Below are 23454 nucleotides of genomic sequence, written 5' to 3' on the forward strand. Positions count from 1 at the left end.
ATTGTCTAATAAAGCCTTGGCGTCCTGTACATCATCACTGCGGTTTTGGGTTTTTGTTTCTCGTTTCGATTTTCAACTGCAGTCGTGTTGGATTTTTTGTTTGTTCATGCCTGTTAACATGCATTAAGGGTTCATATGTAAACCCATAAACATGTTTGTCTAATTCACAGAAGCAAGGTTTTAGAAAACCAAAATGTCCCCGCCCCACATTATGGACAGGCTGAGGCCCTATTACCAACATCTTTTAGACATTTTAGACTCGGCATCATGATCACTTGAATGGATTAAATTTAGTATTGCAAAAGTTAGACTTTACTGCTCCTTAGAATTTTGATTTGAATTTTTTTGTTGCTTTCATAAAGAGGGGACAGTAAAGTTGAGATCTACAGTATAATGCTGTATCAGCCAATGTTTCCTGGAAAAGGGAGGAAGATAAAAAGGAGAGAGAGAAGGGGTGGGGGGTAAATAAAGACTGATGTGAACTAAGATAAATTGGAAAGAGAGGGACTCAACATACAGAAGAATGAGATAAGAAAGGAGGAGGTGACCCAAGGTAGAGAAGAAAGAGATAGGAGAAAGAACCAAGGTATATGAGAGAAAATAGGAGAAGCAAGACAAAGGAAAGTGAGGAGATGGGAGCAAGAGTAAAGGGAGAAGACAGGCCTACAATTCATACTAAGGATTCTAGACCTTCTGGTTTGAACTCTGTTGCTAAAGTATAATTTTTTTTGGTCCAAATACATTTATGATACTGAAATGGAGCAATATTTATGGACTGAAATCCCGTTCTCCACCATCTCTTTTCAGGAAATCATTAAATTGGTTTAATTAAATCAGGACCAGATAGGGTAATGTGTGCAGAACATGCCATTTTAAATCTCTGATGTTTTGCTGTTAACAGGGGATGTGAGCGCTCTCACTGAACTAATTCATCACCATGTCCCTGATGCTAAGTTAATTGAAAGTATTGGCCAGGAACTCGTCTACCTTCTGCCCGGCAAAGATTTCAAGCATAGGGCCTACGCTAGCTTCTTCCGAGAATTAGAGGAGATGCTGCCTGACCTGGGGCTCAGCAGTTTTGGAATTTCTGACACACCACTGGAGGAAGTAAGAACTTCTTTAGTTCATCTCACTGATCCCCTACCCAACCAGGTGCTAGAGCTGTACCAAATAGCATAATGTACTATTCTGTAAATATGAATAATGAAAAATAATTTTTGACCAAATATAAATAATGGACATTGAGCTATAACACAGCAAATAATAAAGGCCCTCTTTTACTAAGCCGCGTTAAAGGTTCCTACCGGAGACTGGAGCGTTAAATGCTCCGATGCTGCTCTAACACTCATAGCAGTGTCAGAACAGCTTCGGAGAATTTAGCACTCTGGGCCGTGGTAGAAACCTCTATCGTAGCTTAGTAAAAGGGGGGGGAGGGGAAGAAGCAATCTGAAATCAGAGATCAAATGTTTATTTCAGTAGCAGCGGCGTATGTAGTGTATTTGACACCTGGGGCCGATCATTTGTTAACAACCCCCTCTGCTATATGAGTCACACAACACACCCACTGGAAAACTAAACAAGTTAGATTAGTATCGATTGATTTTGCACAGTCAGTGCTAATAGAAATCCATATCTTTTTCATACACACAGAACACAGATACACCCTTGCCCAGTATGGAATAAGCAATCGCAAACTAAAAATAGAAACGTAGACAAAAGTTAAACTGAACCACCAAGAAGCCAGGCTCTGCATACAATGCAATACCACAGAAACAGTAACACATTTCCCCTAATATTGTGCAAAATATAAAGATAGCAGATGTAAATTTTTTTAAAATGACAAATAATCACCACATTACATATTACAAATAGAAATAAAAAAGAGGAAAATAAGCTAATACCATTTTATTAAACTAATACATTTTCAATTAGTTTTCAGAGGCCAAAACTCTTTCCTCAGGTCAATACAGTATACTGCTGTTATGGTATCTTGTCTTGAACTGGGGAAGGGAGTTTTGGTCTCCAAAAGTTAGTATTAAAATTAGGCCAATAAAAAGATCACCTTATTTCCATATTCTATTTATAAACATTTATCAACATAGCTATAATACTACTTTATTCTAAAACCACAAAACAAAACCCCAAAACATTTCTTTTTTCTTTCTTTGTTATCTCTGGTTTCTACTTTCCTCATCTTCTCTTCAATCTCTTCCTTCTATCCACTGTCTGCCTGCTTTCTCTGGCCCTTCCATCCAGCATATGGCCTCTGCCCCCTTCCATATGCTTCTGTCCTCTTTCTATAAACTGCCCTCTCCCCCTTCAATCCAGCTTGTGCCCCAACTCTCCTTTTTACATGATTTATTCCAACTTCACCTCTCTCCATTTTTATCTCTTCGCTTTCCACCCCTTACCCCGTCCCATGGTCTGGCATCTGTCTCCTTTCCTTCCCCTTTACAGGCAACATTGGACGCAGCATACTGTTAGTGTTTAGTGTTGATGAAATTTTTTATATTGTTTAATCGCATATTGTCTATGTCTAGGTTATTCTTATTGTGCACTGTCCTGACTGAATTTCTTCAAAAAGCTAGCAAATAAATCCTAACAAAAACAAATGCTGCATTGATTAACCTTTTGAAAATAAGAAAATAGCAAGGTGTGCCTTTAATTACTGCTGCCGTTAATTACTTTTACACCGTGGCTCTGTTCAACTTCATTAAGCTGTGCTATGTTTGGCTTCATGGATGACACCCAGATGTGTTGGTTACCACAAACAACTTTGTATCACCGCAGGATTCACCCTACCCTGGAATGTCTGGGACACTTCAGCATCTTCTACTTGCTGCCTGCACTATATCGGCTCCCTTATGACATCACTTCCTGGTTGTGGGACCAGTGCGTGACATCAGAAGGGAGCCGACACTGGTGTGAGCAGTGGGTGTAAGATGCTGCCTCATGCCAGTGAACATTTCAATAGGTACGGAGGGGGGGGGCATTCAAGTGGCAGGGAAGAGTTGGAGGGGGTGCCCAAGCAGCAGGGAAGAGTGGGGGGGGGGGGGAAGCAACAAGCAGTGGGGAAGAGTAGGGGGCTGTATGGCACCACCACCCTGGATGCCAACCTCCTTTGCTACACCACTATGTCTAGCAGCCCATTCCTAGGGAACACCCCAGCCAGTCAGGTTTTCAGGATACCCAGAGTGAATATGCATGAACTAGATTTATATACAATTGAGGGGGGTGCATTCAAATTTATCTCATGCATATTCATTGCGGGTATCTTGAGAACCTCTGTTCTAGTACATTGTTCCCGCTATCAACACTCAAGATGAAAGAATGATTACACCAGTATCAATAGCACAGGGTCAAAGAAGAACTATGACAGGTATCTTCGTACTTGGTAGTGTAGCGAAAGAGTTTGGCACCTAGCATCACTGTACTGTGCATCCCTCACTCTTCCCTGTCACTTGGGTGCCCCCGCCCCCCTGCTTACCTCTTGAAATGTTCACCAGTGCTAGCTGCATCTTCCACCTGCTGCTTGTGCTGGCCTTGGCTCCCTTCTGACATCACATCCTGGCTCTGAGACCAGGAAGTGATGTCAGAAGGGAGTCAAGGCCGGTGTGAGCAGCAAGTGGAAGATGCTACTTGCGCCACTGAAGAATTAAAGAGGTACGCAGGGAACGGTGGGGAGTGGGGGCAGAGAAGAGATGCTGGTGCCCGGGTGGTCCATACCACTTACTAAGCTACTGTTCTTACTAATATCCTCCTCTTGGAGACTGGAAAGATTTAAGAGCAATTAAGGCCACCTTGATGTGAACTTTTTTTTCCTAGGTAATATATTTCCCAGAACTTTTTATTAGTTATATCTCTATGTCTTGACCAGATTGTAAGTTCCATAGAGGAAAGCCTTTGCCTTCTATGTGTCTGTATATATGTCAGATATATATTTAAAAATTCCTCTTTTGTAGAATATATTACAAACTAGCTTTCATTCACCTAATGGGACCTCAGCGATGTTACCCAAACGGCTAAGTATTTCATTACTGCCTGGGATTTACACATCAGATTGCTACCAGCCCCTCTAAAATGTTCACTTATTTTCTCTAAAAGTTGCAATCCTATCATATATTTCATAATTTGCAAAATATTTATTAAATCCATGTTAGTCGAAGGGACTATTACTGTTCATAAGTGGGCCAGTATATACCTTGGAACACTATATATAAAATAATGATTTAATCAATAAAGAAGTGGACATACAGTAGGATCACTCACAGTATTATTCTGCAGCAGGAATGAAATTTTCCATTTGTTCCCTCCCTTCCCCATCTCCTCACAGTGCATAACTCCTTTATGGTGATTTGTAACTTGAAGCTTCATATTTTTCGGTCATTAGATATTCCTGAAGGTCACAGCAGAGAGTGGATCTGAGACAGAAAATTCAGGTAAACAGCAAAGGGATTCAATCATTATTTTTTTTCAATTACTTCAGTAAATAACTTGTTACGACATGTACCTGAAAGCACACCCTGCACATCTTCACCAGTGCGGCATCACAAACTCTGCACTGGATTCTGTGTTTGATATGACTACAAACTCTAGGGATGGAGAGAGAAGGACAGATGAGAAAGCAATGAGGAGGAAATTGCACTTCCTCCCTTTCCCCAGGTCATCAGAAATGGAGGAAACCTTCTGAAATAACCCAGTGAAATACAGCCTTGCATTGTCCCCTCAGAATACAATGCAACTAGGCCCAGTGAACATTTTCTTTCTGAAATGACATATGTAAATACAGTAAAACCTTGGATTGCGAGTAACTTGGTGTGCGAGTGTTTTGCAAGATGAGCAAAACATTTTATAAAATTTTAACTTGATCGAGTGTTGCCTTGCAATACAAGTACGTATATGCGCGTCACGTCATCACAGCTGAGCGCAATACAAATATTGCTGAGCGCAGCTGAGCACAGCACAAGCATCATAACTGAGCATAATTAAGTGTAATACAAGCAAGCACAATGTACATGCAGTTTACCCACAGTACGATATACAGTACAGTATTTTTTATTAAAGTTTTTTTTGGGTTGTGGAACAAATCGTCTGAGTTTCCATTATTTCCTATGGGGAAATTTGCTTTGATATACGAGTGCTTTGGATTATAAGCATGCTTCCGGAACGAATTATGCTCGCAAAGAAAGGTACTTGAATGGGTCCAGAGAAGAGCGACAAAAATGGTTAAGGGACTGGGGGAGTTGCCGTACAATGAGAGGCTAGAGAAACTGGGCCTCTTCTCCCTTGAAAAGAGAAGACTGAGAGGGGCCATGATCAAAACATTCATGATATTGAAGGAAATTGAGACAGAGAGATTGTTCACCCTCTCCAAGGTGAAGAGAACACGAGGGCACTCGCTAAAGTTAGAAGGGAAAAGATTCAGTACAAACTTAAGGAAGTTCTTCTTCACCCAGAGAGTGGTGGAGGTCTGGAACGTTCTCCCATCTCCCGGAGGCTGTTATAGGGGAAAGCACCCTTCAAGGATTCAAGACAAGGTTGGATAAGTTCCTACTAGAACAGAACATACGCAAATAAGGCTAGACTCAAATAGGGCACTAGTCTGACCCAGCAGCAGCAAATCTTATGTTCTTATGTTCTTTTTACTGTACAATGTTTTATCAATGCCATTCTCATAGAAATTTTCTTTTAAATTAATAAGAGTTGCTATCACCTATCCCATTAGTCAATGATTTTTGTTTCAATCTGTCCTGCACAGGAAGTGTTCTGGAAAATGTACCACATTTTCTCCTTAGAAGACCATCTGAGAATGCTACCAGCGGTTCCTCAGGACTGCCGATTCTCACAGTTCCTGACCAGCATGCTCCTGGGACTGAAGGCAAAGGGTCTCGACAAATTAAACATTTTGAACTTCTCCATCAGCAGTTCAGAGCACTAATTATCAAAAGATTCCACCATTCTGTCCGAAGTCAGAAAGACTTCATTGCTCAGGTACTATTCCTATAGACTCCTGGGCAGTGGCCCCCTCAGTGAGTACAGACAGCTGTAGTGGGCCTCATGAATAACATAGAAAGCCTGACTTCTATTCCAAGCATTTCTTGAGAGCCAGAGGTCCTGACTACATACATTTATGATCCAAATTGTGCTGTTTTAACTTCTGTCTGATTTTTTTTTTAAAATTTATCTTAGGGCTCCATTTTGGTTAAAACTTTTAATTACAATTAATCATACAAATCAACTTTAAAAAACCCAAAACATTTTATCCAACTCCAGCTCCTTGTGACTCTGGGAAAGTCACTTAACCCTCCATTATCTCCAATATCTCAGGTGCAAAATAAGTACCTGTAAATAATATGAAAAAATGCTTTGATTGCAACCACAGAAATGTGGTTTATCAATCCCATCTCCCTTCCGTTCCTTAAAGGACTGATAATCTTCCTCCCTAAGATCCAACATCTCTCTCTTTCGTCCCTTCCTCTCTTCTTTCCTCCAGATCCATTATCTCATTTTCCCCCCTGCAGCCTGCTCTAAAGCTTTCCCTCTGGCCCATCCCACCTCCTTTGACATCACTTCCTGTTTCTGCAGGGGCAAAATTAGTCAGAAGTAAAACTTTGGACCAGGCTGCTGCAGTTTGGAACCTACAGAAGACTACCTTTAAGGCAGACTTGCGTGTGTGTGGGGGGGGGGGAGTGATGATGAATCATGGATGGGGATCTGGATTGCGCCAATGACAAGAGTTGGGCATGGAAGAGAGCAAAAGAAATGTTTGCAGGAACCATGAGATGCTGTAATGTGATTAATTTTTTTATAATTACATTTTTTATGTTTAAATATTTTTTAATTAAACAGAAAAAAGTGTATATAAATGCGTGTCAAAACAATAGTTACAATCATCCTCTGATTAGTACCAAGAACCAAAATTTTTATCTAATAATATAATCAGAGTAAATCTCCCACCTACCCATCCATCCACCCTACCTCCACCTGCATCAGAGGGATCCTGTGATTAATTAAGTGCATTTTTAATTGTGATTAATTATTAATGCATTAATCACAAAGTAAAGTGTGATTACCTTGCAGCCCTACTTTATTTATAATTGTTTGACTTATTTTTAACACTCTGAGCTATATTTCCTAACATGTAATAAGCACTAACATTGTTAATGCATGCTATCTACAGGCTCCATAAATCTCAGTGGTGTCTATGTACTAACACATTATTGCACATTAGTGTTGCCATGTTTTAGTAAATATTGCCCTATATTTCTGTTCCTTCAGATTGTGCTACCCCCCAGTTTTGTGTTGCTGGCTTTGACATTTACCACCATTATTCCACCATTTGGAGAATATCCCAGTTTGACATTGCATCCTTGGATGTATGGACAGCAGGTCAACTTCTTCAGGTCAGTGAGTTCCTGTTATTTTAGGGCTCCTGTTACTAAATGGCACTAGAGGTTTTTAGCGTGGGCCGGCGAGGTAAATGCTCTGACCTCATAAAATAGTTTATTTATTTAATTCAATTTTTATTCTGTTATCCCAGTAGCTCAGAATGGGTTACAAGCAAACATTCACAGTGGAATACATTTGGACAGTGCAATGACTATACAGCAACTTAAGTACAAGTTCAGAAGAATGGAGAAGAGAGTGCAGAAAGGAAGGGGGAATTTAAGGGGGGATGGGGAGTAGATTGCAGTTGGAATTTTAGTTGAAGAGGAGGGTCTTTACCACTTTCCGGAAGGTCAATGAGTTCTCTAGTCTGATTTGTGGGGGGAGTTGGTTCCAGAGTTGGGGGATGAAGTGGCTGTAGGAGCGTTTGCGGGCGGTTTCTGACAGGAGAGACCTTCCTGGGGGGATGCATAGGTGTTTTTCCATTTCTGAGCGGAGGAGGCGGGTGGGGGTGTACAGGGTTGGCTTCTATGTAGGCTGGGGTAGTGGCATAGATTCTTTTATGTGCTATTACCAAGGCCTTGAATGCCCAGCGTTGATTGATCGGAAGCCAGTGCTCTGCACGGAGGGCTGGGGAGATGGGGTCGTGGTAGTCGAGGTTGTGTAGGAGGCGGATTGCTGTGTTTTGTACACGCTGGAGGCGTTGAAGATCTTTTTTGGCCACTCCATTAAATAGGGAGTTGAGAGTATCAGAGCATTTACCTCGCTGGCCCATGCCAAAAACCTCTAGCACTGTTCGTTATTGTTACCTTCTTGCTTCTTGTGAACCGCATCGATCTGTGAGGTTTTGCGATCTAGAAACGTAATGTAATGTATAAGAGGAGATTTTGCTATATTACTATAAGATTGTACTATAAGAGGAGGTTTGAAAACAAAGTGCTTCTCATTAAGGAAAAGACCCCTGAGGCAAGCCATATGGCTGAAACACGTACGTGTCGGGTCTTGAACGAATAAAAAGATTGAGCACCAAAGGTCGCTTCTTTTGCTTTTCTTTGTTAGCTAGCTTTTTTAGCTCTAGTGAAGTACTCCAGGTGAGAGTGTGGATGAGGCTCTTGCTAGTTTGCTCAGAAAGGAAAGGCTAGATTTTAGCAATGTTGTAGAGAAAGAAACAAGTTTTGGCAGTCTGCTGGATATGCGAAAAGAAGGAAAGAGATGAGTCAAAGATGGGGCAGAGAGAAAGAGGAGTGCCAGCGCCCCCACCAAGACAGCACCAGGGCAGACCCCCCCCCCCCCGACCCCCACTGATGCTCTCAAATGCAGCAGAAACTTCTAGGACTGCTGCCACACATAGATTTGCACTTCTAATGCAGTCATCCAGTACATTTATATTTTGCACTATACAAAGGACAACCACAGCAGTAATTTAAGGCAGTGGACCAGTGTCCTGCAAACTTTCTCGAGCTGCGGCACACTAAAGGTAGTGGCCGTGGCTCGGGGCACCTGGAAGTGCGCGAATATCACCATGATGACATCATGTGCATGCATGACATCATCATGTCGATGTCCGCATGTGTGTGGAGGCCCTTTAGGCGGGCCCTGAGACACCAGTGGGGGTGGGGGGGTTCCAGAAGGGAAGGATAGATGCTGGTGCCTGCTGATTGCCTACAGGACGTGCCTCTCGCCATGTGTACCGCGGCACACCTGAAATCTCAGGAGGCACACTAGTGTGAGATACACTGCAGTAGACAATGGACAGACAGTGAAAATGACGTACAGTGCAAAAATCAGTCCAAGATGGTTAGCAGACCCCACAGGCATACATGAACTGGATACTTTTAAGCTTCTTTTGAAAAGATCCGAAGCTGGATATCGCACAAAGAGGTGTGGGCATTATTGTCGTCTTTCTATCCCTACGTCTTTCTCTACACCGCATCTCGATCCAGTCAAAGGGAATCTATCATCAAGCCCCAAAGGAGATCCATCTGGAATCCTCAGTCTAGGCCGTGATGATGTAACTGGAGTCCATGGCCATGCTTTTACTCTCTGACAGAATAAATCTTATCCAATCTGTCTAGTAATGAACAGCCTGACAGCAAGCAAGTTGCCTCCCTGGCCGAAGCTTTCCTGAAAAAGCCTGGATTTGGAACTCGTTGTATGAAGGAAACACCCCTATTGTAAGTCTCATTTCATTCTGTTTATAGTATAAACATAAGAGAGACAAAATTATTGCATATACTTTCAACGCGTTCTTTGTGTTTGCAGGTTATATTATTTTATCTCCCTATCTGCATTATGTTTCTTGAAGCAAAAATTTGTCTTGTGATACTTATGTTAAAAATCTAAAAATAATTTTTAAAATGCTAGCAGGTATACGGTAACACTGGTCTCACACACAGTCTCGGAGCACTGGCCAGCTCTTCAGGCCAGGTACCTGCAACCAGGGCTTACAAAGAAAAAGTAAAGGTTTATCTGTCTCGAGCTGGGTGTAGGCCAGGGCTGGATTTAATCCAAAGGATTACTTTCCCGAGTTCAGTCACCACACTCAGCCACTACCTTATCGTTTATCAAGGAAATTAGCAGAGTCCAAGGTGCAATTGATAACTGGAACTTTACTTGAACTTGATTGCACAGATAATTCTCAAACTATTTACGATTCACTTAATGACACTGCTTTATCAAAGCTGTTTATGATCAAGTCACTTCAAAAACACTTTCATCATTTTTCCCAGTCCTTCATTCAACTCCTTTATTACACACAGTGAGCAACTCCGGGTCTTACCCTCAGCCTGGGTCCACTTTATCTTTCCTGCCAAGCTGATACACTCCAGACAGAGTTTGCTGTAAGCAGGGTCTCTCTCACTCTCACAGCTATCCCTCGAGATGGGGCTCCATACAATTCTTGTTCTGTCCTCTCCTGGTGACACTTGGGAGAACAAAGTCCCAAATTATTCTCTTGGTGAGCCGCACTGGTTTTCGCCCTCGTTCCTCACATACTTATGGCTACTGTTCTGAGAAACCTATACAGATTTCCCACCAGAAGCTGTCAGTATTTTCAGGAGTCTCTCTCAGTACTAGGGCTTTGGTGGGAGAATCAGGATGACCAAAAGCCCTGACTTTACTCCTCATTTCCTTTATATACTATTCCCTAGTCTCCTGGTTAGGGGCCTCCAACCCCTCCTACATGTTTCTTCTATCAACACATACCCAGTGACTCTTTGAAGAATCCAGTGCCTCCTGCTCTGTAGCAGAGGCATTCTTGGGGGGAGGGGGGGGGTCAAGCAGGTTATTGTTGAATGTTTAGTGAACATAGGGTTACCAGATGTCCGGGGAAATCCAGACATATCCTCTTTTTAGAGGACTGTCCGGGTGCCCGGGGATTTCCAAAACCCAGGGTGGAGCCAGGTGTCCTTTTTTTTTTTAAAGAGGAAATCTGGTGACCCTAAGTGAACAATTCTTCCGCATGTATATACAGTGTAGAGGAAATTCTGTATATTGCACTGAATGTTAGATGCTACTTCTACACCAAATATTCAGCATGAAAAGCAAGATGCCAAAACAGCAGATCAATGTGAAAACATACTTGCAATAGAATAACGCCTAAGAGTTCTGGCTGATCTGCAATGGAGGGGCATGGATGGGCAGTGTTATAAAATTTGAGGGATCCGTGCCCACCTTGAGCACCGCGATTTATGCCTGATTTCAGGCGGTGTAATTCCGCGCACCCAAAATTGAGCATATATCCCGACATTTCACGCTAGTCTATAAAGGCCACTGATCCTGGAATGTCCATTGTAGAATACCACTCAATTTTCCCCAGTGTATGCTTCATTTACATTCGGTAGAACTTAAGGAACTACAACAGGTCTCTGTGTTCATCATTGTCCAGGCAAACCCTTCATGCTGATTCGTAAGAGTGACTGTTTCTTTTTAAGCAAAGCAGAACATTTTAATTAACAGCTCTTGAATCATTCAAAGAATGTGCTATAGTGAAGAGGGCGTCCGTGAAAGAAGAAAATCTCTGTATTGTTTTAGAAATTCCACATGCCCCTTGAACACACAAACACTGATCTAAGGCCTCTGCCCTAATACTATTGAGTACGCTGATGCGGTGTCTCACAAACTTTGCAGGCTGGCGGCACACTAAGGGCTTCTTCTGTCAAGCTGCGCTAGCAGTTTGTAGTGCGGTGAGCTGCGCTGAATGGCCTGCGCTGCTCCTGACGCTCATAGAGTTCCTATGAGCAGCGCGGGCCATTCATCGCGGGTCTCTGCGCTAAGAACTGCTAGCGCAGTTTGATAGAAGAGGCCCTAAATTGGGGGCGGCGGCTCAAGGGCATCCGGAAGTGCTTGGGCATCGGCGTGATGACATCACGCATATGCGTGGTGTCATCACGTTGACATCCCCGCATGCGCAGAGGCTCTCCAGATGGGGCTCTGAGATACCAGTGGGGTGGGGGTGGGGTGTTTAAAAAGAAAAGGCACGGAGAGGAGAAGAGGTGCCAGGGAGGAGAGGTACCTGTGCCGGTTGACTGCCTACAGGATGTGCCTCCCCCCCCCCCCCCCCTTACTACGCCACTGGACAGAGCAGAAGCCAGAGAGGGGTGTGAGCAGGAGAAAAAGCAGACTCTGTTTAGGAGTAGTCATAGTCTGATGATAACGCCCCCAGTTCTCCCATCTGAGGGGGGAGTATTTTGAAATTTTACCATTTGTTTGCCATTTCTCTGAAAGATTAATTTTGCCCACTGTGCTTCAGTGGATAAATAAGAGTTATCTCCTTCTCCCAAAAACTAGCCAATCGGAGATTGGCAGATGTGATACTCCGATAAGATGAGCCTATTTGAAATTCTTCTCCATGCAGCCATTACCCCTGCAGTGGCACCTCACATGACTGGACAGTGCCTCCTGTTCCTCCAAGCATCACCAACATACTTTTGTCGCAAGAATGGACACCAGACAATCCCTCCCCTTCCTGCACATGCAGCAGCCAGAATAAACTCATCATGCTTCCAGAATGCCCAGAGGGAGCTGGGGGACACCTCCCACCACAGGTACAGAACTGTTTGGTTTAGTTATTTTTTTTTAGTAATTATGATGACCTAACTAACCAAGCTATTCCACTCGGATAGTAAAGATACATGATAAAGAAATAACAAAGGGTATAGAGAAGAAAATTATAACTAATAAGAAAAAAAAAATCAGTACTGTGTTTCATACACTCAGGTCCACAATATAGGGGGAGAGAACCATCGCAAGCATTAAAGTAAGTACAACATAAAAAGAAAAAGAGAAGCAGATTGTTTAATGAGCCTAGAAAGATCATGATTGCTGGGCAAGGGCTCTGCATTTTGAACAGAGTTGCTGGCTTGACAAACAAAACACCAGTAAATCATTTATTTCAAAGTACTGCAATGCAGATAGTAACAAATGTTGTGCTCCAAGAATCACCTTGATGGATCAGCTACTTTACTAACGTAAAACAAATCCATCAGTTTTAATTATTCAAGTACTATAATATCATTTGAGGCTTCTAGAACTGTCTCTGATGATTCGATTGTCCTTTTAGCTGAAGGACTGCACCTGAATGGCCCCGTGGGATGGCAGCAATAGGGTTCACTTTTGTTGGAGGGACAGAACTGAATCCAATTTTCTTGAATTGAATTTTTTGTCGTCTTTTACTGCGCAAAAAGACTTAAATGTAAACATTTCGTGCAGGAGATCAGTCAAAAATAGAGATGAAGGTCTGAGAGAGACTTTTTTTTTTTTTTGGTAATTTTAAGAACATAAATCTCTTAGAAACAAATTCTAGTTTTCAAGTTTGGTACTCTTTGATATACCGCATTTCAAGGGAATATCAATAAGTACATTAAAAATAACAATGGTGGGGAGGAGATGGGGGAAGGGATGGAAAAATGGGGGAATAGAGTGAACTACAAAATATAATAGAAAAGAGAAGGAAACAAACTAAAAAAAAAAAAAGTAAACACCAGTCTGCATCCTTTGTTCAGGGCTCTGAAGTTTGAATGATAGTGGGGGGGAAAAGGGAGACTAGGAACGGTAGGTATAGGCGTCCTGATCCAGAAAGGTTCTAAGGTTGGTTCTGAATTGTTCTAATAAAGTTTCAAATCTTAGTTGTGTAGGAAGAGCTTTCCAAAGAGAGGGACCGTTGACTAAGAAAATAGCAGAATGTGTAAAATCATAAATAATATGTCCGTTTGAAGGGATTATTAGAAGATTTTGTTGCAGTGAGTGGAGTTTATATAGGTATATAGGGTGTATATATATAGGTATATAGGGTGTGAGTTGATTGAGATTAGGGGGAGAATGATACATTGGTATTTGCAGACGATACGAAGTTATTCAGAGTAGTGAAGACAGAGGGGGATTGCGAAGATCTGCAACATGACATAATCAGGCTCGAGGGATGGGTATCAAATAGCAGAAGAGGTTCAATGTGGATAAGTGTAAAGTGATGCATGTAGGTAACAAAAATCTCAAGCACAAATACAGGATGTCCGTGGCGGTACTTGGAGAGACCTCCCAGGAAAGAGACTTGGGAGTTATGATCGACAAGTTGATGAAGCCGTCCGCGCAATGTGCAGTGAAAAGCGCGAAGAGAATGCTAGGAATGATAAAGAAGGGGATCACGAACAGATCGGAGAAGGTTATCAAGGCCATGGTGCGCCCTCACCTGGAGTACTGTGTCCAGCACTGGTCGCCGTACATGAAGAAGGACACGGTACTACTCGAAAGGGTCCAGAAAAGAGCGACTAAAATGGTTAAGAGGCTGGAGGAGTTGCCGTACAGTGAAAGATTAGAGAAACTGGGCCTTTTCTCCCTTGAACAGAGGAGATTGAGAGGGGACATGATCAAAACATTCAAGGTAGTGAAGGGAATAGACTTAGTAGATAAGGACAGGTTGTTCACCCTCTCCCAAGGTAGGGAGAACGAGAGGGCACTCTCTAAAATTGAAAGGGGATAGATTCCATACGAACGTAAGGAAGTTCTTCTTCACCCAGAGAGTGGTAGAAAACTGGAACGCTGCTCCGGAGTCTGTCATAGGGGAAAACACCCTCCAGGGATTCAAGACAAAGTTAGACAAGTTCATAATGAACAAGAACATACCCCGGTAGGACTAGTCTCAGTTAGGGTGCTGGTCTTTGACCAGAGGGCCACCGCGTGAGCGGATTGCTGGGCATGATGGACCACTGGTCTGACCCAGCAGCGGTAATTCTTATGTTCTTAGAAGAATTTTGTATTTGATTCTGTGTGAGAGAGGAAGCCAATGAGCGGATTTACATGGTCAAATTTTCTAGCTCCTGTTATCAGTTTGATTGAAGTATTTTGATATCCTTATACCCTTATAAAGTTCTCTGATTTAAAAAAAAAACCAAAAAACCCAGCATGAACCATCTGAACAAGGAAATGCTTCAACAGGGGAAGTAAGGGTACTTAACCCTTTAATTGGCAGATGATGAAACAGCTGCCTTATGTAACTTGATGTTGAACGAGAGCAACAGTGCCAAGTAACAAGCATTTTGGGGATGCAGATCTCCCTTAAGAGCCATAGAAGAGAAGAGACCTGATCGATCGACTTGATCGATGGTGACCTGGAAGAAACACCTTCCAGACCTTTTCAGACAGTTGACTGCCATCCTTGCATTCCTTGGCAACTTAGACATAAGCACTTCACATACACAGTGAGAGCAAGAGACCACAGCTGTCTCAACTCCCCTGAACCTGAACTCTGACGGTCTCTTGCTGGCTCTTCTGCTCCCTAGATCCTTCAGTGCATCCCTTTTATATTATATGCAGTGGAATAGGATGGACCCCCCAGAGCATTAGCAACTAGGGAGACAAGGACATAACAGGCATTCTGTTGCCCCCACCCTTAGATGTGGATTGATAAATCATTCACAATTTTATCTCATGGGTGGGGACCTCCCACCATTAGAAATGTACTGATCATAGTAAAATGTCAATAAAATGGTGTGGTAGCCTTCATAATTTTTAAAGGCAATGAATAGAAAAAAACCAAAAGAAAAGTAAAGAAGATAAAATAAGACTCTTTTTATTGGACTTTTTAGTACATCTTTTTTTTTTTTTACCTGAAGAAGAAGATATTCCAAGTTTCTTCTATATTTGATATACCGACCATCAGCGAATACCTGATCAGTTTACAATATTAAAATTAAGGTGCAAATTAAAAAAGGGGAATATTTCATTTAAAAAACATAAGTGACAGACAAAACTCAGACAATTTTGGTACGAGAGGTTCTGGGGTTGGGGCAGTGTGAAATACATTGAGATAAAAAAACATTATAAAAAGAAGGTAAGAGGGGGAAGGGAAAAACAAAGGAAGGGGATGTCACTTCTTAAAAGCGGTTCTCATTCATCACTGTGCTTAAGTGGAATTAGCAGGGGATATGATCCTATCTCATAGTTGATATGTGTCCCTGAATAAGGATGTTTTAAGTTTGCTCTTAAATTTATTGAGGGATTCTTCGAGTCGAATGGGAGAGTGTTCCAGAGGGTAGGAGCTTTAAAGGAAAATATAATATTGTGAGTATAGAATAGCTCTTTAATGGAGGGAATAGTAAATTCTGGTTAGTAGCATAAGGGATAAGATATTTATCTAGGAAGGTTGGGCCATGGGTGTATTTGATTTGAAAGTGAGCCTTTCAAAGCTAGTCAAAACTGTACTGTCAGTCCAATTAAAAAAAATAAAGATGGATACATTCCTTAATAGAATCAAAAGGGGTATGTGTGTTGAAGGGCATTACGAGTATACCCTAACACAGGGGTGCCCAATACGTCGATCGCAATCGACTAGTAGCTCAGGAAGGCAACGTGAGTCGATCGCGGAGCCCATCCCGGGCTCTATGATAGACTCGTGTTGCCGTCCTGATCTACGGGCCGATCAGCCTTCCTCTCCAGTGTTCTCCCTAGGGCTTTTTAGCTGGGCGTTCCACCCAGCTGTCATCTGCCGCTGCTGAACATTAAAAAAAACCCCAAAAAACCGGCTTGGAGATTTCAGCCCATAGCGAACTTATGCTCCGGGCTCTAACATGTGCGTGCCGGCTTCTCTTCTCTTCCCTCCGAAACCGGAAGTTATGTCCGGGGAGGGGGGGGAGAAGGGAAGCTAGCACGCACATGTTGAGAGTCCTGAAGCAAGCGTTCGCTACGGGCTAATGCGGGAGACAGGTTAGTGAAGCATTTGTTCTTCTTCCTGGCAGGTCCTGCCTACTTTCTGTTTCCGCAAAAGCAGGACCCGGCAGCATTTCCCCCAATAGGTTGATCACGATCTTGGGCTGATCAGCCTTCCTCTTCCCGACGGCAGAATTGACGTCGGGGAGAAGAATGCTGGTTGGCTGAAGCAGGGAGAGCTTGGGGCCTGTTATTGGTGGCGTTTGGGTCCTGGTCCCCGATGGCAATGGCAGTGACAGTGGTTTGGGGGAGGGCAGGGAGAAAGAAAGAAAAAGGGCAGGCAGGGAGACAGAAGGAAAGAAGAGAAACAGAAAAAAAAGAAAGGGAGGCAGAGAGAAAGAAAGGGCAGGGAAGAGGAAGGAAAAGTTGGGGGAAGGAATGAGGTCTGGAGGAGAGGAAGCATACAGGCTAAAAGAAGGGAAGAAAGATTGTATGCACAGTCAGAAGAAGAAAGTGCAACCAGAGACTCATGAAATCACCAGACAAGGTAGGAAAATGATTTTATTTTAAATTTAGTGATCAAAATGTGTCTGAATTTATAACTGTTGTCTATATTTTACACTAAGGTCCCCTTTTACTAAACCGCAATAGAGGTTTTTAGCGCAGGGAGCCTATGAGTGTCGAGAGCAATGCTGGGCATTCAGCGCAGCTCCCTGCACTAAAAACTGCTATCGTGGTTTAGTAAAAAGGAAGGGAGGTATATTTGTCTATTTTTGTATGGTTGTTACTGAGGTGATAGTGCATAGAGTCATCTGCTTTGACCTCTTTGAAAAACCCTGGAATAGGAATGATAATTAACATTTTCTATGTGTACAATGTGCTTTGTGGTTTTTTTTTTTTATTTTATTGTTGGTAGACCATTTTGACTTGGCCATTTAAAAAGTAGCTCGCAAGCCCAAAAAGTGTGGGCACCCCTGCCCTAACACGTGCTTAGCTCATGTGAAAATGCTTAGCGCAAATGGCATTGAAGTGTTTTGTGGTACGTGATTTGTTTGCATACTAGACATGGTATTTTTTTTTTTTAATTTCTTTATTCAGTTTTGCATATTACAACAAGTGTATCAGAAAAATTCATATAATCTTATAAATACACACTTGATTTTCTTCATGAACACTTTAAGTACAATATATCATACTTATATTCATATTTTATAATGATTTAAATATTATGTAATACATTTAATAAATATGACAAATGTAAATAAAATAGAAAAAACCCCAATCCCTCCCTACCTATTTCAGACATTACCTATTACCTATTTAGACATGGTATTTCTTTTTTTGTATTTCTCTTCTGGAGGGGACATGTCAGAGGTTGAGAATGTTACCCATATACCCTACAGATAATAATTTTTTATTATTGGACCATCAGAGGTGAGCTGCTCACATAGCTTCATGAGAACTAGATCACTGTATAATCTTCATCAGCCCATTTAGTTTTCTGTATATTCATTATATTAATAGAAACATGACAGCAAATAAAGGCCAAATGGCCCATCCAATTTGCAGCATCCACTATCTCCTCTTCTCCCTAAGAGATTCCACGTGCCTGTCCCACACTTTCTTGAATTCAGATGCAGTCTTTGTCTTCACCCATCAGTTCATTCATGACATGTGTACAGAATGCCCAACTAAGAATATAAGAATTGCCGCTGCTGGGTCAGACCAGTGGTCCAAAGTGCCCAGAAGTCCACTCCTGTGATGGCTCTTAGATCAAAGACCAGTGCCTTAATTGAGCCTAGCCTTACCTGCGTACGTTCTGGTTCAGCAGGAACTTATCTAACTTTGTCTTTAATCCCTGGAGGGTGTTTCCCCCTGTAACATTGCCCCAGGTACATTAGATAGATTGTGAGCCCACCAGGACAGACAGGGAAACATGCTTGAGAACCTGAATAAATTCATGTAAACCGTTCTGAGCAACCTTGGAAGAATGGTATAGAAAATTGAATAAATAAATAAACAGCCTCCGGGAGAGCGTTCCAGATTTCTACCACTCTCTGCACACAAACTAGTTAACACATCCATAATTTAGGAGCTCTTAGTGCCTTCTAAATAGGAGGTGGTAATTGCTCCCCCGTCAATTTTTTTTTTCAGGTTACATGTGCTAATGTGAATATTAGCACATGGCCTGAAAGAGAACAACTGGAAATTTCCCTATTTCCTGGGTGGAATAGAAATGGGCTTAACGTACGGGAAAGCCCCCCTGCTGGTACACGCTAAACCCGTTTACTAGTGCACTGCATGTAGACATACCACTAAGGGCAGCCACACATTTTGAGAAAAACTGCTGTGGATCATTTGCTTCCCCCTTTTTCACTGCAGAGGACGCAACCGAGTTCAGAAATTCTGCAGGATCTCACAGGAAGAAACATTTCAGATTTCCTAGTGAAAACATATCCTAACCTTATCAGAAGCAGGTAGGTGCAAAGGAATGTCTCCCCTTTACCTGCTTGTTAAATGCACTTGGGGAGGGTAATTATCTAACTGGGCACAAAGACGGCTTCATAACTTATGTTCCTCTGTAAAATTATCTCAGGGAGAATATGTGCACATATTTACACCTGTACTTATGTATGTGCATAATTTACACAATAGTCACCTCATCCTACAACATGGTGTCTACATTTAAGTGAAACAGGAAGTTAAATCATAAGGGGGGAAGGAGGGAAACCAGCAACAGTGCACACACGACTACAGTCCCACATAAGGTTTTGTTTTGCATCCATAAAGGGGAAGTGAGAGGAGAGAGTGAGCAGAGAAAGTTACTAGTTAGCATGTTTGAGTTTGAGAAATGCTAAGTGATTGGAATGTATTTTTTTATGGTATTGACAATTGAACATTGTATAATGCATGTCCTATGTCATGTGTGTTGTATGACATTGCTGTGTTACAGATCTTTATAAATAAAAGTGAAAAAAAATCATAATTGCAATGTTTCCTTTTATAGCTTGAAGAGCAAGTACTGGGTCAACGAGCGGAGGTAGGAAACTCTTTGCTATCCTACCCAGCTACTCACCTTTGGCTTACATGAAGAATGACTTCCTATAAGCCAGAATTCTTCATACTACATGTGATACACTAGTTGTGTCTTGTAGAAGTAGGCATCCCAAATATTTGTGGGGGGTTTTGTCATATAAATGTCATTAAGAGTGTTCATTATATATGTATTCAATTTCTATATTCTCCCAAGGAAGCTCAGAATAGTTTACATGAATTTATACAAGTACTCGTGCATTTTTCCTTATCTGTCCTGGTGGATTCACAATCTAGCTAATGTACCTGGGGTGATGGGGGGATTAAGTGACTTGCTCAGGGTCACAGGGAACAGTGTGGATTTAAGCCCACAACCTCAGGGTGCTGAGGCTATAGCATTAATCACTATGCCACACTTTCCCCTTAGTGCACACTTTTCTAAGGGAGCATACATTTGTAAATAGTGGTCTTTTTAATGAAAAAAGTGTGTACTATGGACGGAATTCTATAAATGGAGCTCAAAATTTGGTAACAGAAAAAAAAAGCACGCCTTTTATAGAATCTCACTTGGCGCTGATTTCTGTGCCAGACTTAGTCTGTTGAAGCCTATGTAAACGCTGGTGCGCTGAGGCAATATTCTGTAACTACTTGTACAACTTTTTGGAGTGCCCTGATGTGCCCATGGCCATGCTCCCTTCTGAGTTATGCGCTAGTAGAGTTAGGCCAAAAGAAGACAAAAGAGGCAACTTGCCATGCTCAATCTGTTTATTCACTGTTAAACCCGACACGTACATGTTTTGGCCATGTCTCTCTCTCGCTCTCTCTTGTCTTCAGAAGAGACTTGAGTGCCTGCAGTTCAAGTCAACCTTCTTCCATTGATTTCTCTATCATTTGCTGACAGGTATGGAGGAATTTCAGTGGGCGGAAGACTTCCAGCTCTCCAAATCACTGCTGAAGAAATTCTTGAATTTTTCACTCAACTTGGTCAAATATTGAACATCACTGGGGTAAGGAAATTTTGATTGAATGAAAAAACAAAGATGTGTTGGTGGAATTATCAAAATGAATTCCTGATCAATGGCAAAATATCAAATCTAGGCTGGTTTTCATTATTTTAGGGACATACTACACGGTCCGTCTCTGGAGAAATGCAGAACTTCCTTAAGTATCTCGAAACTGAAGAAAATATTAAGGTATCTGATGATGGTCTGTAAAAACTCCAGCAGTGGGTTAGGAAACTTGTTTCTCTAATCTTAATCTAAACCAAATCTCTGGTCCCCCTTGGTCCCATTTTTCTAGCTGCTAGACAAAACCAGTGACTGCACTTATTTTTATTTATTTATTTATTTTTTTAATTTAACAGGCCCAGTCTCTGGTTTCTGCTTTCCTCATTTTCTCTTTCTTGCCAGGATTTCCTGTCTGTCGTTTTTCTATCCTCCTTTTCCTCTCAGCTTTTAAAATTTATTTTCTGCCTCTGTATAGATTAAATTATTTCTTACTATCCGGTCCTTAATTTACCTCTTTTCACAATGTCTACCTCATGGCACATAGGCTTGTCGTCCCATTGGGGCTTGCGCACATCTGTGAAGCTGAAAGCTATACCGTCTGTAGTTTCACTACCAGCAGGGCCTCCCAAGGTGGACAAGTTTCAGTGGAGATGTCAGACTAACGATGTACCACCCATCTGGGCAGCAGCAGATGGGAAGGCCTGACAATCTACCTCTGTATTCTGCCACAAAAATTTACTACTACTGCTATTAATTATTTCTATATTGCTACCAGACATACACAGTGCTGTACAGAGTCACAAAGAAGACAGTCCTTGCTCGAAAGAGCTTACAATTAGAGAATGACACGGTGACAAAATTCATCACCGTTTCCGTCCCCGCGGATAACCGCGGGAAATAATCCCATGTCATTTTCTAGTGTCTATTTCAACCTCGGTCCTTCTACACCAGCATTCTTCAAAGCAAAGCTTGCGGGTCAGTGGTTGTGCCCAATTATATTCTGATTCTTCCCTCTCTCCTTAAAGAATGACATGAAGATGGTTTCCCGTGGTTATCCGCGGGGACGGGAACGGTGGGCAGTGGGGAGTAGAGTTATGGATTGAATGCTAAATCAAAAAGGTGGGTTTTTAGTCTGCTTTTAAACAAGGTAAGTGAAGGGGCTTGATGGACAAACTCAGATAATTTATTCAAGGCATAGCGGGCAGCTAGATGAAAGGAACGAAGTCTGAAACTTGCATTGGATGAGAAGGGTACAGCTAAGAGCAGCTTATCTGAAGAACGGAATTCTCTGAGAGGTGTATAAGAAGAGAGAAGAGAGGAGAGATATTGAAGGGCAGCAGAATGAACACACTTGTAGGTCAGCAATTGGAGTTGAACTGTATGCAAAGGCAGATAGGGAGCCAGTGAAGTGATTTAAGGAGATGAGTGAAATGAGTGTAGCGAGGTTGGTAGAAGATAAGTCATACAGCAGAGTTTTGCAGATTGCATGGGAGAGAGATGGCACCGCGGGAGATCAGTTAGAAGTAGATTGCAGTAATCTAAGCATGAGGTTACGAGAGTGTGGACAAGGGTCTGGGTAGTGTGCTCAGAGAGGAAGGGGCAAATTTTGGTGATGTTGTAGAGATAGAAGTGACATGCCTTAGCAGTTTGTTGGATAGGAACGAAAGAAGGGAGACAGGGCAATAGTTGGACAGGCAAACAGGGCCAGATTAAGGGTAGGCCCGGTAGGCACATGCCTAGGGCCCGAAATGGTCAGAGGGGTCCGCTGGTATGGTGCTGTAGGGCTGTTTGGACTCACCCTCGCTGGATTTGCCAGCAGCAGTGTCGCGTCATCCACCCTCCCCTCCCTGCCAACATACAAACTTCCTTCCAGCAATGCTGCTGCCAACGCTGCTGGAGGCAGTGGTTGACCGCCCCCAGGTGCACAGCCAGCCATGTCCAGAACCCCCCGCCCTACTCTACAATGGGACCTGCACCTCAGCGCGACTGCCATACTTATTCTGGAGCAGAGTTGGCAGCCGCACTGAAGTGCAGGAAGGTCCCACGATGACTGCGTCTGCTGGCTCTGCTCCGGAAGAAATAAGTGATGTCGCAACTCCCTGCATCTGCCGGTCCACACCATCTGACATCACTTATTCCTGAGTAGAGCCGACAGGTGCAGTCATTGCGGGACCTTGCTGCATGGCATTTGTTTGGAGGGAGAGAGAAAGGCACATAGAAAGGTGGTGGAGGGAGAGAAAGGGGGCAGGGTGGTATGGAAGGGTGGTGGAGGGAGAGAAAGGGGGCAGATGCTGATGGAAGTGGGGGGAAGGGAGAGGAGTGAAATGCCAGACCATGGGGGTGTGGGAGAGGGTAGGGGAGTAGAGAGATGCCAGACCATTGGAGGAGGGAAGGGAAGAAGATTGATGCTAGACCAATGGGGGGTGAAGGGAGAGATGGAAGGGGGAGGCATACAGTTTCTGGAAGTGGCATAGAAGGAGAGAAGATGCCATATAGAAGGAGCAGAGAGAGGGTAGACAGTGGATGAAAGGAAGAGAAGAAGACAAGAAGATGATGAAAGCAGAAACCAGAGAAGACAAAAGGTAGAAAAAAAATTATATTTATTTATTTTTTTGCTTTTGGTAACATGCATGTAGGTAGGAAGGGAGGGGGATTTGTTCAGAGATGTTTGGGGGTTGCATAGAAGAAAAATTGTGCACTGGTATGCTAATCTTTGTTTTGAATTAAAAAATAAAAAGAAAAAAGAAATACAAGTGGAAATAAAGAAGTAAATAAGAAAACAGATAAATGGAATTAATCCAGTGGGGTTCAGTGAGGTCCAGTGAGGGATTTTTGAGAAGCAGCTTAACCACCGCATGTTTGAAGGCAGCAGGGACAGTTGCAGTGT

At 42.5% G+C, this 23454-nt stretch overlaps 1 protein-coding gene across 1 annotated transcript in view; it reads left to right on the plus strand.

Annotated features, from left to right (window-relative positions):
• The window catches only part of ABCA4 (ATP binding cassette subfamily A member 4), a 221770-nt gene that overhangs the window by 139632 nt on the left and 58684 nt on the right, over positions 1 to 23454 (plus strand). The window contains exons 26-35 of the mRNA XM_033916873.1: positions 902 to 1107; positions 4391 to 4439; positions 5759 to 5991; positions 7279 to 7403; positions 9462 to 9560; positions 12242 to 12431; positions 18910 to 19004; positions 19535 to 19567; positions 20462 to 20567; positions 20679 to 20753. Of these exons, the coding sequence (XP_033772764.1) occupies positions 902 to 1107; positions 4391 to 4439; positions 5759 to 5991; positions 7279 to 7403; positions 9462 to 9560; positions 12242 to 12431; positions 18910 to 19004; positions 19535 to 19567; positions 20462 to 20567; positions 20679 to 20753 (1211 nt within the window). The remainder of the gene's footprint in view (positions 1 to 901; positions 1108 to 4390; positions 4440 to 5758; positions 5992 to 7278; positions 7404 to 9461; positions 9561 to 12241; positions 12432 to 18909; positions 19005 to 19534; positions 19568 to 20461; positions 20568 to 20678; positions 20754 to 23454) is intronic.

Source organism: Geotrypetes seraphini, chromosome 12 (genome assembly GCF_902459505.1).
Source record: "Geotrypetes seraphini chromosome 12, aGeoSer1.1, whole genome shotgun sequence".
Taxonomy (NCBI): domain Eukaryota; kingdom Metazoa; phylum Chordata; class Amphibia; order Gymnophiona; family Dermophiidae; genus Geotrypetes; species Geotrypetes seraphini.